Below are 25,931 nucleotides of genomic sequence, written 5' to 3' on the forward strand. Positions count from 1 at the left end.
CGGAATTTGAGATGTAAGCATTAAACATTTGTATGCTAGTATCCCATGATGCATTTTCACGGCCATATTCTTGGAATGTCAAAAGCTGTGCCGCCATAGCAGTCATATTCTTGTCACAGCAACAATTTAAGTGCCGAAAGGAACCAGGTCACACAACCTGTCCTGTCCGACATCAGCAACCAGCAATAATGGACTGTTCACAAATGTAGTTGTCTTCACATCTGGTTCAAGAGTTGCTAATAAGAAATGAATTGCCACAAAAGCTAGAACAAAATTAACAACAAAATGTGATGAGGAAGATAATTGAAAATGGATATTTCTTGCAACATGACATTTCAGTGGCAAGACAAAACACTGATATGGGGCTGAGTTCTTTCAAACGTTATTTTACTTTGCATAGAGAGATTGACATCAGCGTAAATCATTGCTGGTTCTTATGTACAGGAGATAGCTTTAGTCCTGGTGGGTAACTTCATAACACATTAAAAAGGATGCTCCTGGTAAGACATCGGGCATAAACGAATAGCACTGAAGGTTTCCACACACATCTAAATGAAATGAAGGCAGCATTGTGTCATGAGCATGTGGGCACCAGGCCAACTGCACACATGGCTTGCAGTCCACAGCCCGAATGGAAATGTCATGGGTTGACCTTGAAGCGAGTTCTCCTGCTGATGGATACAAATGGGAAGAAGGCAGCCAAAGCTGCTGACTCAGCATTTCTTGGTGACTGGTTAACCTATCGCTCCCAGGCCCTGGAATTAGGCCAAGGAATAGCAGTGGACAAATGCCGAGCACATTCTTCTGAAATTCCTCCCCGTGCTATTTTAAGAGGGGTTAATGGACCGATATATCCACTAAAGTATCACAGAGGGGAGTTTAAGACAAACACATTAATGTTTGCAGAATGGTGTCATGTCAGGTCCCCTGTTTTAGGACATTAACAGTTAACTAATAGATAATGCATCCATGTCCTATTATTACAAATGTAGGGCTTTGTGAAGGCCCACACAGCAGAAATATCTGTCAATCTTTAACTAGTTAAATGCCATTTACCAGGCAAATAAGCTGTTGAACAGCTCACACTACCGTATGATCAAAGCAAAATACTGCAGGTGCTGGAAATATGAAATAAAAACAAAATGTGCTGGAAATACCCAGCAGGTCTGGCAGCATCTGTGGAGAGAAAAGCAGAGTTAATGTTTTGGGTTAGAGACCTTTCTTCAGAACCTGGGTTCTGATCAAAGATTACTGACCTGAAACGTTAACTCTGCTTCTCTCTCCACAGAGGCTGCCAGACCTGCTGGGTATTTCCAGCATTTTTTGTTTTTATTTCACACTACAGTATGCCTTGCTGCCTGGTGGTGGCAGAGACAGGGGTCCTGGGTAAACAAGTTCAGCACCTTGGAACCATACAATTTTTTGAGACACTGTAAAAGGGGACAGCTCGTGCTATCTGCATTCTATTCATTACAATCCCTGGTCCCTCTTTCACAACCAGACTATGCTCATTGCCAGTTTGACAGTTCTTTTGTTTATGATAAACTTGTGACTCGCTGCAAGAACATTCGAGTGACCCTCTCCGTATGGGACAGCCACTTCACCGATTGTGGAAGGTTGATGTGTACGCATGCTCCCAGCCCCCATCTCCTTCCCCAATCCCCACTGGGCTCTCTGGGCCACCTCCTCTCAGTTTATTGACTGAACAAGTAGCAAGAATTCACATGGGGCAGGGAGGTGCCGATGAAAAAGGATGGATGGTTCGATATTCCAGGCATACTGTACTGCCCACATACTGTGCACAATGATAGGAGAGTTGAGGGTACTTACAATAGGCCAGTCACAATATTAAGTTACATAACATAACTCTCACATAGTCACCTACAGGCACAATAGGATTTGGATGTAGTGATCACTCATTGCTTTTAAATATATAATAGACTTGGGATAACAAAAGAACTGCAGAGCCAACTGTGTCAAGGACTGTGACAATTGCTAAGAGCACAGAAAGACTTTGTGAAATGGTATGATAGGACAAGTCAAAGATCTTTCACAACCTAATCCAAGCTCGCAATACACTGATGTACCAAGTGATTCTTATACCAGAGCTTCAGGTAACGACACAATCTGTGGAAGAGTTCCACATACAGGAGAAGCAGGGTTTGAATCTTTGCTGTGGTATTTGTATTGATATTTTTGCATCAATACAGATTGCAGAACAGCAGCAACAACGACTCAGTAAGTGGTGATTATATATGGCAATTGAGCCATGCAGAGATATGAGATTCAGTCCCTGTATTATAATGTGAATCAGCAAATCTCAGTTTGGAAAATATTGCAACATACCCCAACAATGCTCCAAGTATCTGTAGATCGACGCTGGATGACAACAGAATCAGGTTTTCCTGTCACGCTCATGCAAGGAACAGTTATGCACTAAAGTAGCTGGAGCAATTATGAACTGTAGAAATGAACTGATGAACTAAATTCTAAAACATGGACACATTTTTACTGCTGACAAGATGGAGTAAGGGGTCAGGTGACCTCTCCTGTATTGCAAATATACATAGTGACTGTGGGGACTAAACCCATCATCACATCTGGACTAGTCCTGGGGAAGGCACATTAAAATGCTAAATGGCCCAATCAATGGCCATACATTCAAAAATATTGTATGAACACACCAGGGGAGAGCATCTATAGTCACCTGACTGAAACTAAGCCTGATAAGGTTTTTTCTTAAAAAAAGAGCTCTCTGAAAAACAGACACAGAAAGCCAGCCAGCCAGGAAGCAGAGAAAGCCATTCTAACCAAGAAGACGACCCTGCCTGTAACATCTTTAACCCATCTTTAAACTGCAAGTTGACTTTGTAAACTCCCCACCTGAGAAATCGTAACAAGCTTCTCACCACAGACTTTGACTGAATCTTAACCAGAGGGGTTCAGTGAACCAAGAAAAGGAACACCAGGCCTGCACCGCTGTTAAAAAAAATTCCTCCCGGAAAACCAAGAAGGTTTCACAGTGAACTCTTATACAACAAATCGGACATAAATGCATGCTATCGTCTAATCCCATGTGCATGGGTGAGGTTGTGAATATTTTCAGGTGTTGTTTAATAAATAATCTTTCATTCTAATCCTCCAAGAAAACCTGTCGTTTGTCTGATGATTGGTGCACTCAAACACTCAGGGACTAAAACAATATTTTTAAAAACACTGTCTACAGTCAGTTGAGAGGTGAAAAGTGGAAGTCATCTATACCATCTTCCCCCTGTCCACAACACTCCTGTAGCACAGTAACATCCAACCACTCAGAAAAAGAACCAAATAAGAGATTTGGCTTTGTATCTTTGTGTATGCAAACTTCCTCTCACTTTACAAGAAAAATAGTCACATTGTTTTCAATGAGAAATGAGTTCATAATAATTTGCTGTGGCCAAGCAGGACAACATCCACTGGACTTACCCCTGAAGAGCCTTTTCTCCAAACCAATCTCCCTTTCCTAAAGTGCGCAGAAATACAGCTTCTTCGTTTGACGACTCTTCCCGTGTTACATTCACCTGCCAAAGGACCAATCACATTGTTATTTTTAGTTATGGGACTAGAGACTGTTCCTCTAATCTAAATGTTCATTCTTCTTCTCCCAAAGGCGCAGTATCCATCTGGGGGAGATGACGCCACATGGATTGACAAACCCCCTAATATCTCACCCATATGGCTATTCATTACACGTTGGCTCAGGCAGTAAGACTTATATGGCTGTTTGACCTCAAGGGGCTCACAACTGATTTCATCATTATCTTATGCCTGCACATGGGCACTTAGGTCAGTGGATAGTGATACAGAGCATAAAACCCGACTGATTTTCCCTTCTTCAAAACATGTATGCTTTGCATCTGCTTCTCATCCTGATTAAATTCAGCACACTTATCACAGCCCAAGAATAGAGCTTGGGATTTTCTGGGTCTGCATAGCCAGTACCATAGTGAACAATACATTTACCCTCAAATCATTCAGACAGCAAGAACCCATTTTAAAAGAGGGATTAATGGAAACACATATGGAAATAGCTTTCTCGGAGTCTTGTTTGTACCAAATTCCCCCTCCCAATGCCTAAATCGGCTATTCATTTGCCACACCCAGATGGCAGGAGACTTTTCACTAGCAGCATTGCTGCCACCTGACAACTCGGTGTAGGAGCACACAGTATTCTGGACTCAGACGAACCTATTGAGTTCCAATGAAACGGAACTTTCCACTACCAAGAAGTGCTCTGTCCAGCAGCCTGCTCAGATGCAGTCACAGAGGGAATTGAGCCCAAATTATAATTCAGAATTATTATAATCCAGATATGCTGCTACCGTCAAAGTGTGACGTCAATGAAATCACTGCGTGAGATAAATGTAAGAAATATAGCAGAAATCGAATGACGTATCTCAAGATCCACTCAGGCCACTATCAGTGGATTTGTGTACACTTGCAACATGAGTTAAAAGATGTCATAAGGCATGAAGGGAGGAGCTTCTTGGTAGAGTGGGAAGAGTGCTCATTGGCACAGAGCCAATCTCCATTATGTGCAAATATAGACATGATTACAGCAGTCAAACATTTTAATGTTAAAGCATTTCTTTCTTTGTCCATAGTAGCTAGATGTAGACCTATGACTTATATAGACAGGTGGGTTTGAATCTAAGTTTGGGGTCCAATCATCACATGGGGCCAGGGAGAGAAAAGCTGGGGTGCTAGTACTGGATGGATGTGCCCCAGGACCACAGTACAGAAGGAGACCAAAATAAAACAGAATGTGCTGGGAATACTCAGCAGGTCTGTGGAGAGAGAAGCAGAGTTAACATTTCAGGTCAGTGACCCTTCATCAGAACTGGCAAAGGTTAGAAAAGAATTAGGTTTTGAGCAAGTGAAGGGGGTGGGGGTGGGGGGTTGGTGGGAGGAGAACAAAGGTGAAGGTGTTTGATAGGGCAGGAGAGATTAAATGACAAAGCTGTCCTGGGACAAAGACAAAGAGTGTGTTAATGCTTGTGGTGAAAGACAAAGAATTAGTCCAGAGTGTTAGTAGCAGAATAGTGAGTAGCTCTGTCTACACGATAAACAGGCATATGATTAAAAAGTAAAATTAAATTAAAAACAAATAAAAATATAAAAAACGGCCAGTCATGCTCTGAAATTATTGAACTCAATGTTCAGTCCACAAAGCTGTAGAGTGCCTAATCAAAAGATCAGGTGCTGCTCCTTGAGCTTGCGTTGCTGTTCACTGGAACAGTGGAGCAAGCCAAAGACAGAAATGTGGACATGAGAGCAGTGGGGGAAGCGGTTGGTGTTGAAATGGCAAGTGACCGGAAGCTTGGGGGTCATGTTTTGGGACAGAGTGGAGGTGTTCCTCAAAGCTGTCACCCCATCTGCATTTTGTCTCCCCAATATAGAGGCGACCGTATTGTGAACAGCGAATACAGTATACCAAATTGAAGGAAGTACAAGTAAATCGCTGCTTCACCTGGAAGGAGTGATTGGGGCCTTGGATGATGAGGAGAGAGGAGGTAAAAGGGCAGGTATTACACCTACTGTGATTGCATGGGAAGGTGCCGTGGGAAGGCAACGAGGTGTTGGGTGTGATGGAGGAGTGGACCAGGGTGTCGCGGAGGGAGTGATCCCTTTGTAATGCTGACAGGGGAGGGGAAGATGAGTTTGGTAGTGCTAGAGGTGGTGGAAATGGCGGAGGACGATCCTTTGGATGTGGAGGCTGGTGGGGTGGAAAGTGAGGATTTTTATTACAGAAGGAGACCATTCTGCCCATCACATCTGTGCTGACTCTTTACCAGAACTATCCAAAACTAATCCTAATGCCTTTTTCTTTTGTTATGTCCCTGTTTCTTGGTGTTATGATAAATTATCTCAAACAATGCTCGAAGAAAAAATAAGTTTGCGGGGTGCAGGGTGGAAGACGAAATTGCAACTGTGATTAATAACCCCAGAAACATGAAACAAGTTCCACAGTATTACTAAACCTTTAGATCAGGAAAGACAACATTCAGGTTGAATTGAGCTAGAACACAATTAACATCAACAGTTCTTTGTGGTTAGAAAGTTATTGCTTTTGCAGAGGGAAAGCTAAACAAAGTTTACTTGGCTGAATAACTACATTTCTAGTTCCATTAACGCTAAATAACAATTTTGACAAGCACCCCTTTGGAGCTGAAGTAACTCTTCATGCACGGTAGTTAGGCCACAGCTGGAGTACTGTGTACAGTTCTGGTCACCACACTATAGGAAGGATGTGATTGCAATGGAGATGGTGCAGAGGAGATTCACCAGGATGTTGATTGCAATGGAGATGTGATTGCAATGGAGATGGTGCAGAGGAGATCACCAGGATGTTGCCTGGGCTGGAGCATTTCAGCTGTGAAGAGAGACTGGATAGGTTAGGGTTGTTTTCCTTGGAGCAGAGAAGGCTGAAGGGGACCTGATTGAGGTATACAAAATTATGAGGGGCATAGATAGGGTAAATAGGAAGAAACTTTTTCCCTTAGTGGAGGGGTCAATAACCAGGGGGCATAGATTTAAGGTAGGGGGAAGGAGGTTTAGAGGGGATTTGAGGAAAAAATATTTCACCCAGAGGGTGGTTGAAATCTGGAACACATTGCCTGAAGGGGTGGTAGAGGAAGGAACCCTCACAACATTTAAGAAGTATTTAGATGAGCACTTGAAAGGCCAAAGCATACAATGCTATGGGCCATATGCTAGAAAATGGGATTAAAATAGATAGCTGCTTGATGGCTGGCATGGACACGATGGGCCGAAGGGCCTGTTTCTGTGCTGTATAACTCTATGACTCTATGACTGCTACATTTTTCCTTCCTACAATTTTCCAAAACTACAACAGCTCTTTCTGAAGTTAGCTGCTTCACATAAACAGGGCTAAACATCCTTCAAAGATGATAAATGAGTCATTCCTCCAAACAAGTCAATCAACATTACTGTCAGAAACAACCTCAACATTTATATTTCACTCTTACAAAAAGTTGAGAGAGTCTAGTCAATAACAGAAGTTGCCTCGAGAAACCAGCTAGCTAGTAAATTGACAGATATAAGGTATGAAATATTTATAATAAGAATGATTAAGGGTAGCAGTGACATTATAAAACAGCACTATCAGAATTTAACAGTCTTGAGGCCCCTGTTATTTGTAATATATTTTTGTATTTAGATGAGTATATTAAAAGTCAGATCTTTCAGTTGTATGAGTTGATGTCCACCCCAATCAGAACTAGGTCCAGCTCTCTCGAAGGAATTCAGCAATTCTGCATCCAGTGCAGGAGCCAGCAGCCTGTTCCACAGGTCGACTATTCTCTGGGAAAAGGAAGAGCCACCTAATATCTAACTTAGGGAAGTAAGCAACACAAAGTCCAGCTCGACAGAGTACTGCTGTGACAGAGTATGTAACTCAGGGAATTTGGTGAGTGAGGGAATTCGGTGCAGTAAGAGAAGAGATGCTGTTCTGGTTTTTTATGAAACAAGGAGTGGTCCGAGTGAGACAGTGGGAGACAGACAGACATGGCAGTAGCAGTGGCAGCTGATAAATCAGAGTGGGGAAAGAGTGGACCTTCCACAGCGATTTCCAGAAAAAGCAAGGAGTGGCATCAGAGGATAGCAGATAGGTGATTGGCTGGTGAGTTTTTATGGGGTTTTTTCTCCCTAATCTAATGTAATTGTTTAAACTAGCACTGGGAAACTATAACCTACAATATTAAGATTGTAGTTTAATAAAATTCCATTTGGGGTAAGGGCGGCACAGTGGCGCAGTGGTTAGCACCGCAGCCTCACAGCTCCAGTGACCCGGGTTCAATTCTGGGTACTGCCTGTGTGGAGTTTGCAAGTTCTCCCTGTGTCTGCGTGGGTTTTCTCCGGGTGCTCCGGTTTCCTCCCACAAGCCAAAAGACTTGCAGGTTGATAGGTAAATTGGCCATTATAAATTGTCACTAGTGTAGGTAGGTGGTAGGGAAATATAGGGACAGGTGGGGATGTTTGGTAGCAATCTGGGATTAGTGTAGGATTAGTATAAATGGGTGGTTGATGTTCGGCACAGACTCGGTGGGCCGAAGGGCCTGTTTCAGTGCTGTATCTCTAATCTAATCTAATCTAATAACAGTAACTGAATTAATAAGAGCATTAGTACAGAGCAAATCTAGAGGCATTTTAATTAAAATTAATAGTTTATACAAGGTACGAACTAGATTATAAAAGAGGGAAGAGGGTTACTTTTAGATTATGCATGGGCAGCTGAGACCTGTTGCTTGCAATTCTTGCACCATGTAGGAACTGCAGGACACTGCATGCGTTTTGAGGGACCACGTGTGTAGAAAGTGTCTCCAGTTGCTTCAGCTCGAGCTCAGGATTTCTAAGCTTGAGGGGCAGCTGCAGTCACTGCAGAACATCAGAGAGGGTGAGACTTTCCTGGATTGTATATCCCAGGAGGTGATCACCCTACAGGCAGTGAGAGTTCAGGATAGTAGATGGGTGGCCATCTGGAGGAGTAGGATGAGACAGAAAGTGCAGAAATCTTCTAGGTGTGTGCCACTCTCAAAATGGTACTCAGCATTGGAGACTACTGGGAGTGACAACATCTTGAAGGAGTGCAGTCCAGACCATGGCACCAATGGGCATGGGACTGTTCAGGAATGAACAGCAAAGAGTAGCAATGGAGTTGTTATAGAAGATTTTTTAAAATTCGTTCATGGGATGTGGGCGTCGCTGGCTCGGCCAGCATTTATTGCCCATTCCCAATTGCCCTTGCAAAGATGGTGTCGAGCTTCTTAAGTGTTGTTGGAGCTGCACTCATCCAGGCAAGTGGAGAGTATTCCATCGCACTCCAGACTGGTGCCTTCTAGATGGTGGACAGGCTTTGGGGATTCAGTAGGTGAGTTGCCACAGGATTCCCAGCTTCTGAACTGCTCTTGCAGCCACAGTATTTATATAGCTATTCCAGTTCAGTTTCTGGTCAATGGTAACCCCCAGGATGTTGATAGTGGGGGATTCAGTGATCATAATGCCATTGAATAGTTAGGGGGATAGACAGGCATTTCTCTAATTGTCATCGTGAGTCTTGCTTTGTGTGTTGCCTCATTGGTGCCAGGGTAAAGGACACCAAGGAGAGGGTCCATAATATTCTGCAGGGGGAAGGGAGTGAGCCAGAAATTGTGGTACCAGTTGGTACCAACAACACTGAGAGGGTAGGTATTGAAGACCTTTTGAAGACAGAGGGGGTGGACAGAGGGGGAGGGGGCACAGAGGGGTGGGGGACGGACAGAGGGGGGGACCAGAAGGGAGGGACGGCAGGTGGGGGGGACAAGAGGGGGGAAGAGGGGGGCAGAGAGAGAGGGGCAGAGAGAGAGGTGGAATCAAAGAGAGAGAGGGGAGAGCAAAGGGGGGCAAAGAGAGAGGGGGGCAGATAGAGGGGGGCAACAGAGAGACAGGGGTAAGCAGAGAGAGAGGGGGGAAAACAAAGAGAGAGAGGGGAAAACAGAGAGAGAGGGGAAAACAAAGAGAGAGGGGAAAACAAAGAGAGAGAGGGAACAGGGAGAGAGAGGGGAACAGGGAGAGAGAGGGGAACAGAGCGAGAGAGGGAACAGAGAGAGAGGGGAGAACAGAGAGAGAGAGGGAACAGAGAGAGAAAGGGAACAGAGAGAGAGGGAAACAAAGAGAGAAGGGGAGAGAGACAGGGGGGAGAAAGGGGAGGGGGGGAGAGAGAGGGGGAACAGAGAGAGAGGGGCAGGGGGCACAGAGAGAGGGGCAGGGGGCACAGAGAGAGAGGGCGGGGGAACTCAGAGAGCGAGGATGGCACAGAGAGGAGGAAACAACACAGAGATGGGGGAACACAGGGAGAGACAGAGATGGGGGAACACAGGGAGAGACAGAGAGAGACAAAGAGAGAGAGAGAGATCACTTCTCACAGATGGATATCCATCCAGAATACTCTGCATTGCTACATCAAGTGTGCAGGCAGCGATTAACTACTTATGCAAGCAGAAACAATGCCAGGTATGTCGCTAAATCAGTTTTCAATATAGTGACGAGAAAATAAGTCAATAAATTAGTCTTCTCATTTAAAGCTTCTTCACAAAAATGCACATTTGTTGTTGTTTTTATTAGTAAGATAAAGTTTAATGCCTTTATCTTTCAAAATTTTCTCACTGGCCCCCGGGCCAAGCGAAAATCATAATGTGGCCCTCCGCCCGAAAAGGTTGGACAACCCTGGTTTAAAATAAACTGGCAGGGGAATGGGCACTTGCAGATACAAGTAGAAAAGAGTGAGAGCATTGAATAGTACTAGAGAGGGAAGTAGTACTATAGTAGATAGGAACAGACAATGAAGGACTTCCAGGAATACAAATACAGGATTACAATGCGTGGATGTAAACACACGAAGTGTGGTGAACAAGATTCGTGAGTTATAAGCACAAATAGCCATGCGGGAAAATGACGTAGTAGCAATAATGGAAACAAAAACAAGAAATGCTGGATTCACTCAGCAGGTCTGGCAGCATCTGTGGAAAGAGAAGCAGAGTTAACGTTTCGGGTCAGTGACCCTTCTTCGGAACTGACAAATATTAGAAAAGTCACAGATTATAAACAAGTGAGGTGGGGGTTGGGCAAGAGATAACAAAGGAGAAGGTGCAGATTGGACCAGGCCACATAGCTGACCAAAAGGTCACGGAGCAAAGGCAAACAATATGTTAATGGTGTGTTGAAAGACAAAGCATTAGTACCGATTAGGTGTGAATATACTCTCAGCCGAAGTTGGGGGGGGGGGGGGGGGTGGTGTGGAAGCGGTATATGGAGACGTGCATTTATGTAGCGCCCTTCAAGATCTCAGGTCGTCCCAAAGCGTTTTACAGCCAATGGAGTACATCTGAAGAAAATAAGAGAAGCGTTTGAAGAGACTGGCATAAAGGAGGATCCCAAAGACTTCTACAGGCATATTAAGACTAGAAGAGTGGCAAAAGGAGGAGTGGGGCTGATTCGGGACCAAAAAGAGGATTTATGCATGGAGGCAGGAGGCATAGCTGAGTCCAGAGTGTCTGCAGCCACGGCATGCGGTAAGTCCATTGAGGTGAAGAAGGAGCTGCGGGACCCGAGAGAAGTCCTGTGAAAAGGTGCCCCGAACACCCAAAACATCCACGAACGGCCCCCCCGGCCGCAACTTCAAAGCGCCCGCGGGAGATGGCTCGGAGAGCATCTGCAGCGCACTGTCGGCAATGCTGCATGCCTTTATTTAAAGCACTGCAAAAAAAAAAACCCTTAGCAAATGTAATCACCTCTAAGTCTGCCAAATGATGCTTCACCTCCCGAAGGACGTGGATGAGCTTTCCGGACGTCGATGGTGGGCACTGAGGAAATGGCTTATTACCTGCACCAGATTCCACCCCCCCTCCCCCCCCCCTTTACCCCCCTTCCACCCCCCCCCACCCCCGTCCCCTTCCCTGCTCCACCCTCTCAGCTCACCCCCTCACAACCCCGTCCCAGCCCGCCCCCCCCCCTCGCACCATCTTCACCCCGCACCCCCTTCCCCTGCACCCCCCCCCCACCCCCTCCCTCTACCCCTCCCCCTTGCATCCCCTCCTCCCACCGGCACCATCCTACACCTGTGTAGGGGCCCCAACAACCCCACTGCCTTGTGGGCGTCTCGGGAGAGACCAAGGCTAAGGGAGTAAACCCTAACAGAAAATCCGGAGCGGAACCCCGTAGGCGGTCATGTGTCACCTTTGGCATGTTTCCGGCAGTTCCTGCAGCCATACTGGTGCCAAACGTCGTGTCCTGCACTCCTTTGGACCCCACCAGAAAGGCCGAGAGGGGGGTTTTGACGACTGGGCAACTCTCAACCTCCATAAATTTGCCCAGGCATGCGCCATGGAGAGGTCACTCCATAGTTGCCTCACAGCGACTGAAACAACACGGAAGGCAGCAGTTACGGGTTATAAGTCCAGATAAATTGGCGTAGAAACTGGGCGCCACGGGTTGCCTTTGTCGGTGGGAGAGGTCATTGCACCTCACTGGACAGCTACCGCCCGCCTCAAACCGGGCAGCCCCCGGTCAATAAGGTTCTGTCCCGCCACAGTCTGCCTGCTTCAATGGGTGCTTGGAGCTCAGGGTCATTGCCCGAAAGGTGGACTGATACACCGCACCAAACAACATGAAAAAAGGAAAGAAGGTACCAGCCCTTCGCTTTGCAAGCTGGAACGTCAGAACTATGTGTCCTGGCCTGTCGGAAGACCTTACACAAATCAACGATTCTCGGAAGACCGCCATCATTAACAACGAGCTCAGTAGACTCAATGTGGACATTGCAGCACTTCAGGAGACTCGCCTCCCCGCGAGTGGCTCTCTAGCAGAGCAAGACTACACCTTCTTCTGGCAGGGCAGGGATCCTGAAGAACCAAGACAGCATGGAGTGGGCTTCGCCATCAGAAACTCCTTGCTCAGCATGATAGAGCCTCCCTCAAATGGCTCGGAACGCATACTGTCCATCCGACTGCTCACCACCTCTGGTCCAGTACACCTACTCAGCATCTATGCTCCAACACTCTGTTCCGCACCTGAAGCTAAAGACCAGTTCTATGAACAACTCCATAACATCATTAGCAGCATCCCCAACACCGAACACCTATTCCTGCTGGGGGACTTTAATGCCAGGGTTGGGGCCGACCATGACTCATGGCCCTCCTGCCTTGGGCGCTATGGCGTTGGAAGGATGAATGAGAACGGGCAGAGACTGCTTGAGTTGTGTACCTATCATAACCTCTGCATCACCAACTCGTTCTTTCACACTAAACCCTGTCACCAGGTTTCATGGAGGCACCCAAGATCACGTCGTTGGCACCAGCTAGACCTCATTGTCACAAGGCGAGCCGCCTTAAACAGTGTTCAAATCACACGCAGCTTCCACAGTGCGGACTGCGACACCGACCACTCCCTGGTGTGCAGCAAGGTTAGACTCAGACCAAAGAAGTTGCATCATTCCAAGCAGAAGGGCCACCCGCGCATCAACACGAGCAGAATTTCTCACCCACAGCTGTTACAAAAATTTCTAAATTCACTTGTAACAGCCCTTCAAAACACTCCCACAGGGGATGCTGAGACCAAGTGGGCCCACATCAGAGACGCCATCTATGAGTCAGCTTTGACCACCTACGGCAAAAGTGCGAAGAGAAATGCAGACTGGTTTCAATCTCATAATGAAGAGCTGGAACCTGTCATAGCCGCTAAGCGCATTGCACTTTTGAACTACAAGAAAGCCCCCAGCGATTTAACATCCGCAGCACTTAAAGCAGCCAGAAGTACTGCACAAAGAACAGCTAGGCGTTGCGCAAACGACTACTGGCAACACCTATGCAGTCATATTCAGCTGGCCTCAGACACCGGAAACATCAGAGGAATGTATGATGGCATGAAGAGAGCTCTTGGGCCAACCATCAAGAAGATCACCCCCCTCAAATCTAAATCGGGGGACATAATCACTGACCAACGCAAACAGATGGACCGCTGGGTTGAGCACTACCTAGAACTGTACTCCAGGGAGAATGCTGTCACTGAGACTGCCCTCAATGCAGCCCAGCCTCTACCAGTCATGGATGAGCTGGACATACAGCCAACCAAATCGGAACTCAGTGATGCCATTGATTCCCTAGCCAGCGGAAAAGCTCCTGGGAAGGACAGCATTACCCCTGAAATAATCAAGAGTGCCAAGCCTGCTATACTCTCAGCACTACATGAACTGCTATGCCTGTGCTGGGACGAGGGAGCAGTACCCCAGGACATGCGCGATGCCAACATCATCACCCTCTATAAAAACAAAGGTGACCGCGGTGACTGCAACAACTACCGTGGAATCTCCCTGCTCAGCATAGTGGGGAAAGTCTTTGCTCGAGTCGCTCTGAACAGGCTCCAGAAGCTGGCCGAGCGCGTCTACCCTGAGGCACAGTGTGGCTTTCGTGCAGAGAGATCGACTATTGACATGCTGTTCTCCCTTCGTCAGATACAGGAGAAATGCCGTGAACAACAGATGCCCCTCTACATTGCTTTCATTGATCTCACCAAAGCCTTTGACCTCGTCAGCAGACGTGGTCTCTTCAGGCTACTAGAAAAGATCGGATGTCCACCAAAGCTACTAAGTATCATCACCTCATTCCATGACAATATGAAAGGCACAATTCAACATGGTGGCTCCTCATCAGAGCCCTTTCCTATCCTGAGTGGTGTGAAACAGGGCTGTGTTCTCGCACCCACACTTTTTGGGATTTTCTTCTCCCTGCTGCTTTCACATGCGTTCAAATCCTCTGAAGAAGGAATTTTCCTCCACACAAGATCAGGGGGCAGGTTGTTCAACCTTGCCCGTCTAAGAGCGAATTCCAAAGTACGGAAAGTCCTCATCAGAGAACTCCTCTTTGCTGACGATGCTGCTTTAACATCTCACACTGAAGAATGCCTGCAGAGTCTCATCGACAGGTTTGCGTCTGCCTGCAATGAATTTGGCCTAACCATCAGCCTCAAGAAAACGAACATCATGGGGCAGGATGTCAGAAATGCTCCATCCATCAATATTGGCGACCACGCTCTGGAAGTGGTTCAAGAGTTCACCTACCTAGGCTCAACTATCACCAGTAACCTGTCTCTAGATGCAGAAATCAACAAGCGCATGGGTAAGGCTTCCACTGCTATGTCCAGACTGGCCAAGAGAGTGTGGGAAAATGGCGCACTGACACGGAACACAAAAGTCCGAGTGTATCAGGCCTGTGTCCTCAGTACCTTGCTCTACGGCAGCGAGGCCTGGACAACGTATGCCAGCCAAGAGCGACGTCTCAATTCATTCCATCTTCGCTGCCTTCGGAGAATACTTGGCATCAGGTGGCAGGACTATATCTCCAACACAGAAGTCCTTGAAGCGGCCAACACCCCCAGCTTATACACACTACTGAGTCAGCGGCGCTTGAGATGGCTTGGCCATGTGAGCCGCATGGAAGATGGCAGGATCCCCAAAGACACATTGTACAGCGAGCTCGCCACTGGTATCAGACCCACCGGCCGTCCATGTCTCCGTTATAAAGACGTCTGCAAACGCGACATGAAATCGTGTGACATTGATCACAAGTCGTGGGAGTCAGTTGCCAGCATTCGCCAGAGCTGGCGGGCAGCCATAAAGACAGGGCTAAATTGTGGCGAGTCGAAGAGACTTAGTAGTTGTCAGGAAAAAAGACAGAGGCGCAAGGGGAGAGCCAACTGTGCAACAGCCCCAACAAACAAATTTCTCTGCAGCACCTGTGGAAGAGCCTGTCACTCCAGAATTGGCCTTTATAGCCACTCCAGGCGCTGCTTCACAAACCACTGACCACCTCCAGGCGCGTATCCATTGTCTCTCGAGATAAGGAGGCCCAAAAGAAAGAAGAAAAAAAGAAGAAGAAATACTGAATATAGCAATTAGTACCGATTAGGTGTGAATATAGCAATAATGGAAACATGGCTTAAAAATGGTGAGGACTGGGTGCTTAATGTTCAACGATACAAGGTGTTCAGAAAAGATAAGGAAGGAAAAAAGGGAGGTGGACTGACAGTACTGATTAAGGAAGACATTGTGTGTTGGAAAGAGAGGATGTCCTTGAGGGGGTAAAGACAGAATCCATTTGGTTAGAGTTGAGGAGCAATAAGGGAATCATCATGCTACCAGGGATATTCTATAGGCGTCCAAAGACTGAGAGAGAGAGATAGAGGAGTAAATCTGCAGGGAAATCACAGAAATGTGCAAGGACGATAGAGTGGAGATATTGGGGGCCTTTAATTACCCAAATATCGATTGGGATAATGTTAGAGTCAAGGGAAAGGGGCGGGGGGGGAGGTGGAATTTCTGAAATGTGTTCAGGAGAACTTCCTTGACCAGTATGTTCAAGTAGGAAGGAGGCATTGCTGGATCTGATGCTGGGGAATGAGGTGGGCCAAGCCGTCAAGTGTCTGCGGGGCAGCACTTGGGTAAGAGGGATCATTGTATCACAAGGTTTAGACTGGCAGTGGAGAAGAGCAAGGAACAATCTAAAGTTGAACTTCTAAATTGGAAGAGGGCTAACTTCAATGGGATGTGAAGGGATCGAGCCAAGGTAAAATGGAACCAAAGGTTGACAGGAAAAACTAACGGAGCAATGGGTGATCTTTAAGGAGGAGATGTTTCAGGTACATGCTAGTACATTCCAATAAGGGTGATAGGTGAGGGAACCAAACTGATGGCTCCTTGGATGACAAGGGAGGTAGAGAATCTGATGAAACAAAAAATGTTGTCTGATGCATGTCAGGTGAATTCTTCAAGCTAGAACTAGGCCAAATATAATAAGTTGAGATGGAAAGTGAATAGGAAAATAAGACTGGCAAAGACAGAATATGAGAATTGAATGGCAGTTAACATAAAAGGGAAGCCAGAAATCTTCTACTGGCATGTAAACAGTAACGGGATACTAATAGGTGGGGTGGGGCTCACTGGGGACAAAGAGGGTGATATATGTTTACAGGCATAGATCAGGGCTAGAATACTTAATGAATACTTTGTATTGGTGTTTACTGAGGAAGTGGAGGCTGACAAAAGTATCAGTAGAAGCAGAGATGGTAGAGGTAATGGATGAGGTGAAAATTGATAGGCAGGATGTACTGAAAAGGCTGGCTATATTTAGAGTGGATAAGTCACCTGGTTTGGATGACTTGCACCCAGGTTACTAAAGGAAGTGGGGGTGCTTGCCATAATCTTCTAATCTTCCCTAGATTTGGGGTTGGTGCCAGAGGATTGGAGAGTGGCAAATGTGACATCCTTATTCAAGAAAGCGTGTAAAGACAGTCCTAGTAATTAGATCTGTGGTGGCTAAGGTTTTAGATAATCAGGGAAAAAAATCAACAGGCACTTGGAGAGATTTGATTTAATTAGGGAGAGCCAGCACGAATTTGTAAAAGGCAGATCGTGCTTGACTAATCCAATTGAATGTTTTGATGAAGTAACAGAGAAGGTTGATGAAGGGAATGTGGTGGATGTTGCTTATATGGATTTTAAGAAAGTGGTTCACAAAGTCCACATAAAAAACTGCTTAACAAAATTGAGGCTCATGGAACAGGAGGATCAGTGTCAGCTTGCATGAAAAATAGGCTTAAGGACAGAAAAAGTCATGCTAAATGGTTGTTTTACAGACTGGAGGATGGTAGACAGTGGTGTCCCCCAAGGATCAGTGCTAGGACTTTTGACATACATAAGTGACTTGGATCTTGGAATACAAAATAAAATTTTAAAATTTGCTGATGATTCCAAACTTGGATAAGTGTCAGACAGTGAGGATGATACCAATCAACTCCAACAGGACATAGATGGGCTAACAGAATGTGCAGACAAGTGGCAGATGGAATTTAATACACAGAAATGAGAGGTGATGCATTTTGGCAAAAGGGATAGGGAGAGGCAATATAGACTAAATGGTACAGTTCTAAAGAGTGTGCAGGGAAAGAGGTACCTCGGGGTGCACATGCATAGATCTTTGAAGATGGCAGGACATACCGAGAGAGTAGTTAGCAAAGCATATGGGATAAATAGAGGTATTGAGTACAAAAGCAGAGAAGTTATGCTAAGCCTTTATAAAGTTCTGGTTAGGCCACAACTATGGTATTGCATTCAATTTTGGTCACCACACTTTAGGAAGGATGTGAAGGTCCTTGAAAGGGTGCAGAGGAGATTTACCAGAATGGTTCAAGAGATGGGGGATTTTAGCTACAAGGTTAGATCGGAGAAGCTGGGGTTGTTCTCCTTGGAGCAAAGGGACTGAGGGGAAATTTGATAGCGATGTACATACAAGATTGTGACAGGTTTGGATAAGGTAGACAAAGAAAAGCTATTCCCATTAGCTGATGGCACAAGGACTAGGGGACAAAGGTTTAAGGTTTTGGGCAAAAGATGCAGAGGGAGGTGAGGAAGAACATTTTTGCGCAGTGAGTGGCAATGACCCGGAACTTGCTGTCAATGAGAATGGTGGACGATGAATAATTTCAAAAGAAAATTGGATGGGCACTTGAAAGAAATAAACTTGAAGGGCTATGGGAATAGAACCGGGCAATGAGACTGATTTGATTGATCTACAGAGAGCCAGCATGGACTCGATGGGCTGAATGGCTTCCTCTGTACCAGTATGACTCCACAACTAGTCCTGCTCTCACATAACTTGTAGGCATTTCATCCATGCAATAGCTGGACAAATGCTGTTGTGAATTGGAAGTTTTAAGCAAAAGTTCAGTTTGCATCCTCGGCCTGCTGCTTTTTATCTAATCTATTGTTAGCTTTTCCCCCTGTGTTTGAATATCTCAGTAGTAATATATACAGTAATCAATTCCAGCAGCCTTAAAGATCCTACACACGTTTGCTTGACTGACATTGTAAGTGACTATAATTCCTTAGTATTGCCTTCCAATAATGTTAGCATCCAGAAATAACTTACCTTTCCTTTGCTAATAATGAAGAAAGTGTCTCCTCGAGCTCCCTGTCTAATAATGTACTCTCCATCTTCATAATATGTCTGTGAGAAAAAGAAACAAAATCCATCACAACTTCTCCTGGATTTTCAATGGCAAATTGCATGATAAGCTGGTTCACTGAGGTAGGACAATTTCAATGACTGGTGAATGAACATGAACACCAGATCAAAATCCTGCAATGCTGAATCAGTTAACATTCAAAAGCAGCTTCACATGGTTATGTTTATATTATCCCCCTTTCCTCTCCTGAAGCCCTCCAGCACCTGAGTGAGCCTTAATGGTGAGTATTGTCAGGTTATTCAACTGTTGAATCCATCACAGTCCAGCCTGATCCTGTCTTGGCCCAATGTCTACACATATGCACATTCCATTAGGGGTCACTGGGTTACAATTAAGCCTACTAGCCTGGGCTTATTTCCCCATGCACTTGGTACTGAGGCACTTAGTCGTGCCCCACCACTGCCCCAGCAGAGGTCAGTTAATTCAATGAATGGAACTGATAAAGAAAGGAAGAATAGAATATGAATGTAAACTGTCAAAAAACATAAGAACAGACTGTAAAAATTTTTATAGGTACTTAAAAAAGAAATGTTTGTCTAAGACAAATGTGGGTCCATTACAGGCAGAGTCAGGTATAAATACCGTGGCTACAAGAGCAGGTCAGAGGCTAGGAATCCTGAGGCGAGTAACTCACTTCCTGACTCCCCAAAGCCTGTCTACCATCTACAAGGCACAAGTCAGGAGTGTGATGGAATACTCTCCACTTGCCTGGATGGGTGCAGCTCCAACAACACTCAAGAAGCTCGACATCATTCAGGACAAAGCAGCCCACTTGATTGGCACCCCATCTGCAAACATTCACTCCCTCCACCACCGACTCACAGTGGCAGCAGTGTGTACCATCTACAAGATGCACTGCAACAATGCACCAAGGTTCCTTAGACAGCACCTTCCTAACCCGCGACCTCTACCAACTAGAAGGACAAGGGCAGCAAATGCATGGGAACACCACCACCTGCAAGTTCCCCTCCAAGTCACACACCATCCTGACTTGGAACTATATCGCCGTTCCTTCACTGTCGCTGGGTCAAAATCCTGGAACTCCCTTCCTAACAGCACTGTGGGTATACTTACCCCAAATGGACTGCAGTGTTTCAAGAAGGCAGCTCACCACCACCTTCTCAAGGGCAATTAGGAATGAGCAATAAATGCTGGCCTGGCCAGCGTCGCCCACATCCCATGAATGAATTAAAAAAAAGGAGAATTTATATAAAAGCAAAATACTACAGATGCTGGAAATCTGGAATAAAAACAGAAAGTGCTTGAATTACTCAGCAAGTCAGGCAGCATCTGTGGAGAGAGAAACAGAGTTAACATTTCAGGTCTATGACCTTTCATGTTCTGATGAAAGGTCACAGACCTGAAACGTTAACTTCCTTCAAACATAAGGTCAAGTGGGGATGTTCGATGATGATTGCACAATGTTCAGCACCATTCGTGACTCCTCAGATACTGAAGCCGTCAGTGTAGAAATGCAGCAAGACCTGGACAATATCCAGGCTTGGGCTGATAAGTAGCAAGTAATGTTCATGCCACACAAGTGCCAGGCAATGACCATCTCCAACAAGAGAGAACCTAACCATCTCCCATTGACATTCAATGGCATTATGATTGCTGAATCCCCCACTACCAACATCCTGTGGGTTACCAGTGACCAGAAACTGAACTGGAGTAGCCATATAAATATCGTTGCTACAAGAGCAGGTCAGAGGCTAAGAACCTGCGGTGGGTAACTCAACTCCTGACTCCCCAAACCTGTCCACCACCTACAAGGCACAAGTCAGGAGTGTGATGGAATACTCTCCACTTGCCTGGATGGGTGCAACTCCAACAACACTCAAGAAGCTCAACACCTTCCAGAACAAAGCAGCCCACTTGATTGGCACCCCATCCACAAACATTCACTCCCTCCACCATCGCACAGTGGCAGCACAAGATCCACTGCAGCAACGCACCAAGGCTCCTTAGCCAGCACCTTCCAAATCCGTGACCTTTACCACCTAGAAGGACAAGGGCAGCAAATGAATGGGAACTCCACCATCTGCAAATTCCCCTCCAAGCCACACACCAACATGACTTGGAACTATCTCGCCGTTCCTTCACTATCGCTGGGTCAAAATCCTGGAACTCCCTTCCTAACAGCACTGTGAGTGTACCTAACCCACATGGACTGCAGTGGTTCAAGAAGACAGCTCACCACCACCTTCTCAATGGAAATTAGGAATGGGCAATAAATGCTGGCCTAGGCAGCGATGCCCACGTCCCATGAAAAAAAATGTGGAGCCCAAATGTAATATTTCCAAGTTCGGGGAGGACGCAAAACTAGGTGGGAATTTGTGTTGTCTGGAAGATGCAAAGCGGCTTCAAGGGGATTTGGACAGACTTATTGAGTGGGCAAGAACATGGCAGATGGAATATAATGTGGAAAAATGTGAGGTTATCCACTTTGGTCGGAGGAACAGATGTGCAGAGTATTTCTTTAATGGTAAGAGATTTAAAAATGTAGATGTACAAAGGGTCCTGGGTGTCCTCGTCAATAAGTCAGTGAATGCTAACATGCAGGTTCAGCAAGCAATTAGGAATGCTAATGGTATGTTAGTCTTTATCGCAAGAGGATTTGAGTACAAGAGTAGCGAAGTCTTGCTTCAAGTGTATAGAACCTTGGTTAGACCGCACCTGGAGTACTGTGTGCAGTTTTGGTCCCCTTACCTTAGGAAGGATATTATTGCCATAGAGGGAGTGCAATAAAGGTTCACCAGACTTGTTCCCGGGATGGCGGGATTGTCCTATGAAGAGAGATTGGGGAAAATAGGCCTGTATTCTCTCGAGTTTCAAAGAATGAGAGGTGATCTCATTGAAACCGACAAAATACTTAAAGGGATAGACAGGGTAGATGCAGGTATGATGTTTCCCCTGGCTGGGGAGTCTAGAACCAGGGGACACAATTTCAAAATTAGGGGGAAGCCACTTAGGTCCAAGATGAGGAGAAATTTCTTTACTCAGAGGGTTGTGAATCTTTTGAATTCTCTACCCCAGAGGGCTGTGGAAGCTCAGGCATTGCATATGTTTAAAGCAGAGATTGACAGATTTCTAAATGCCAGTGACAAAGGGATATGGGGTTAGTGTGGGGAAAAGGCATTGAAGTGGATGATCAGCCATGATCATATTGAATGGTGGAGCAGGCTCGATGGGCTGAATGGCCTACTCCTGCTCCTATGTTTCTAGCAAACCATAAATGCAACCTTGCATTTTCTAGTCTCTCTAAAGGGTGCTTTTACCCACAAGGCCGCTAGGGGAAGTAAATGCCATATGTGCTCTAAATCCCCAAACGTGCTGAACTGTTTACTGAAACACAAACATTTTTACATTTAACTCTCAACTTCGACTCATGTTCTGTAACTCTGAAGCATTTGCTCAGCAGTTCAAACACAAGAGGGAGTCAAAGAGGCAGCATTGGTAACACCAACATTTATTAAAGGCAATCATGACTGTGTCAAAGCAACATTCTCAAGGTAGAGTTGGAGTAGAGCTGAAGACATTTAGCCCTTGGTTTAGCATGGAGACTGCATGCATTTCCTCTCTAACAATATTAAAGTAATGATATGGGTAATTTTCTGAGTATGCATCAGCGGTGGGAAGTCTCACCCATCACCAGCATAGTTCTGAAAACTCGCAACAATATCATTAATTTCAATGGACTCAAATGGCATTTTAAAAAGTATGGTGCATACTTGCATAATTACCCAATGTATCTATGTTCCATGACTTGAGAAATGAAGCAAAAGGAGTGAGACATCAATTAAAATGAGAAGTTTAGGGATCTATCTATTTCTGTGCCCTTATGAATGGATTGCTTTATTTTGCTTGTCCACTGTCAGCTTCAAGCGCTCCCACGTTGCATATGGTCTGAGCAGGTACGGAGTGAAAATCCTTCATTCTTCCCCCCCGCAAAAATACCTCCACTCCAATCTCACCTCACGCTCTGTAATGCGCCACCTCTGATGTACATTTGTTTCGTCATTATGCACAACCAGTTCAGAAGTGCAATCCATTCAATGAGAAATAATGCGGAGATTTTAACATCCTCAGCCTGGTCAAAACTGAGTAGAATGGGAATTAAAATGGAAAGCGGTACACATCTGTTTCCACCTCCTGGTCTTTATTGATGCTTAACTGGGTAGTTGATATGCCCACCTGACTCAGATATTCACCTCATAAGTAGATGCAAATCAAGGTCTGATCACTTACATTGGACTGTTACTGCCCAGGATTCCCCTCTTCACAACTTCCTTACAAAAGCTAACCCCACTCCATCCCCTTCAAACAACTTACCTGAGCACCAACTGGGCAGCCAGTTGTCATCCGAATCCCGAACAGCTGCCTCTAATGGGCTTGTTTCAAGTAGGCAGCTTATCTGCTGCATTTAAATGATGCCCAGCGTCTTAAAATTGGCTGCATATCTCATTCACTTAGCCCAGGAGTTAAAATTCCCTCCATAGAGTCTAAGGTAAAAGCTCAGTTACAGTTAAGCACTAAATGAAGCATAGTGGCTTAGGGAATGGCCATTGTATCTGTTTGGATAAGCTTGCAGGTTGAATCCTCGAATTATGAACCCAGTCATCAAATTATAATGCACTGCACTCCCACTGCCCCATTATTCTATTCAATTAAATGGGTTTTAGAAGAACATTTGGACAAATAGCTTGTAGGACATTTAAGAAAGGTAAAAGGCCCTTCTGAATTTCAGGCTGTGGTACTCACAGGGGCAGATTAGTGGGGTCAGGGGCCACAGTGTGAAATTCTGACACTATTCATGCTGCAAGTAAGTGCTGTTAAGTTGTTTTAAAACACTTCACAGCAAGTTGCTGGTAGCATCAATAAATGTAGCAAGCTGTCACAAGCATCATTGCCTCGCGGGCAGTCATCAGGCCTGTCCTCAATTTGCTGTGAAATTTGAGACCACCGGTACATCCAATTAGAGGTCAGGAAGTGTGTGCAAGAATAATCAATTATAATGGGTGCATAATGGATGATTTACATCAGTGTTTTTCAAATGTTTTAGTATGGGAGGGCAAATTTTGACACACTTCTGTTCCAACATGTGAAAGAAAGCATTAGCTACCCAAAGCAATAGTGTGTATTATATTGCAGAGGATGTTATTAGTGAACAGCAACAGAAATAACTTACTAACAGGCACAGAAAAGATACAGATTGTAGAATTCTCAAGATACAATGCTCCTATGTACGGGATGCTAGACTCCAAATGGTCAGAAGTCTGACAATCTTGTGAACCGCCTGTTATCCCCTGGTTGATCCCGGTTTGAAACATTATGCCTTATGACTCTGTGGGAGACCGTTGCCAGTTTTAGCCTTGTGGAGCACTTTGTGGCTTTTGCCACTTCTACATTTTTCTGTAACTTTCCGAGGGTTTAATCACACCTGGTAGTGACCAAGTATTTACTGACGGCCAAAGTTGGTATTGGCTCTGGCAACAATTAAATGTGGTAATATGTGCCCAACACTTGTCTATCTAACAGCAGCCACTGCACTTGACTAAGTAACTCTGGTTAGTCATGTCGATAATATCAAATTTGGAGGTATGGCAGACAGTGAAGATACCAATTAACTGCCACAGGACATGGACTGACTTGCAGAATGGGCAGACAAATGGCAGATGGAATTTGAAACAGTGAAGTGTGAGGTGATGCATTTTGGCAGAAGGGATAGGGAGAGGCAATAGAGGCTAAATGGTACAGTTCAAAAGAGTGTGCAGGGACAGAGGCACCTGTAGGTTCATATGCATAGATCCTTGAAGGTGGCAGGACATATTGAGAGAGTAGTTAGCAAAACATATGAGATCTTGGGCTTCATAAACAGAGGCATTAAATACAAAAGCAGGCAAGTTATACTGAAGCTCTGGTTAGGCCACAACTAGAGTGTTGCATTCAGTTCTGGTCACCACACTTTAGGAAGGATGTGAGGGTCCTTGAAAGTGTGCAGAGGAGATTTCCCAGAAAGGTTCTAGGGATGAGGGATTTTAGATACAAGGTTAGATCGGAGAAACTGGGGTTGTTCTCCTTAGAGCAAAGGAGATTGAGGGGAGATTTGATAGAGGTGTACAAGATTATGACAGGTTCGGATAGGGTAGACAAAAAAGCCGTTCCCATTAGCTGATGGCACAAGGACTAGGGGACACAGATACAACATTTTGGGCAAGAGATGCAGGGGGGTTGTGAGGGAGAACATTTTTGCGCAGTGAGTGGTAATGACCTGAAAATCACTGCCTACGAGGGTGGTGGAAGCATAGATGATGCATCATTTCAAAAAAAAAAACTGGATGGGCACTTGAGGGAAATAAACTTGCAGGGCTATGGGAATAAAGTGGGGGAATGGGACTGATTGGATTCTTCTGCAGAGAGCCAGCATGGACCCAATGGGCCGAATGTCCTCCTTCCGTGCTGTAATGACTCAATGACTCTATGTGAAATACTTCATGGTGTGATATGTTGCAAAGTAGACTGGGCCTGCGGCAAGTGGTGAGAGAACCAACAAGAGGGAACAACCTACTTGGCCTCGCCCTGTTGCAGATGCATCTCTTCATGATAGTATTGGTAGGAGTGACCACCACACAACCTTTGTGGGGATAAAGTCCCATCTTCACACTGAGGATACCCGCCACTGAGTTATGTGGCACAATTACCATGCTAAATGGGATAGATTCATAACAGATCTAGCAACTCAAAACCGAGCATCCATGAGGTGCTGTGAGCCATCTGCAGCAGCAGAATTGTATTTCAACCACAATCTGTAACCTCATGGCGCAGCATAACCCCGACTCTATCATTACCATCAAGCTGGGGTTATCAACCCTGGTTCAATGAGAGGTAGAAAGCATGCCAAGAGCAACACTAGGCATACCTAAAATAGAGGTGCCAACCTGGTGCAGCTACAATACAAGACTGTCTTTGGCCTCCTTATCTCGAGAGACAATAGGTAAGCACCTGGAGGTGGTCAGTGGTGTATGGAGCAGCGCCTGGAGTGGCTATAAAGGCCAATTCTAAAGTGACAGGCTCTTCCACAGGTGCTGCAGAAAAATTTGATTGTCGGGGCTGTTACACAGTTGGCTCTTCCCTTGCGCTTCTGTCTTTTTTCCTGCCAACTGCTAAGTCTCTTCGACTCGCCACACTTTAGCCCCGCCTTTATGGCTGTCCGCCAGCTCTGGCGAATGCTGCCAACTGACTACCACGACTTGTGATCAATGTCACAGGATTTCATGTCGCGTTTCATGTCTTTAAAGCGGAGACATGGACGGCCGATG

At 45.5% G+C, this 25,931-nt stretch overlaps 1 protein-coding gene across 6 annotated transcripts in view; it reads right to left on the reverse strand.

Annotated features, from left to right (window-relative positions):
• The window catches only part of prkg1b (protein kinase cGMP-dependent 1b), an 847,749-nt gene that overhangs the window by 246,639 nt on the left and 575,179 nt on the right, over positions 1-25,931 (reverse strand). For all 6 annotated transcript variants that reach the window (XM_068052493.1, XM_068052492.1, XM_068052491.1 and 3 more), the window contains 2 exons: positions 18,516-18,593; positions 3,466-3,560 (listed from right to left, as the gene is read on the reverse strand). In XM_068052493.1, the coding sequence (XP_067908594.1) occupies positions 3,466-3,560; positions 18,516-18,593 (173 nt within the window). The remainder of the gene's footprint in view (positions 1-3,465; positions 3,561-18,515; positions 18,594-25,931) is intronic.

Source organism: Heterodontus francisci, chromosome 20, assembly GCF_036365525.1.
Source record: "Heterodontus francisci isolate sHetFra1 chromosome 20, sHetFra1.hap1, whole genome shotgun sequence".
Lineage (NCBI taxonomy): Eukaryota > Metazoa > Chordata > Chondrichthyes > Heterodontiformes > Heterodontidae > Heterodontus > Heterodontus francisci.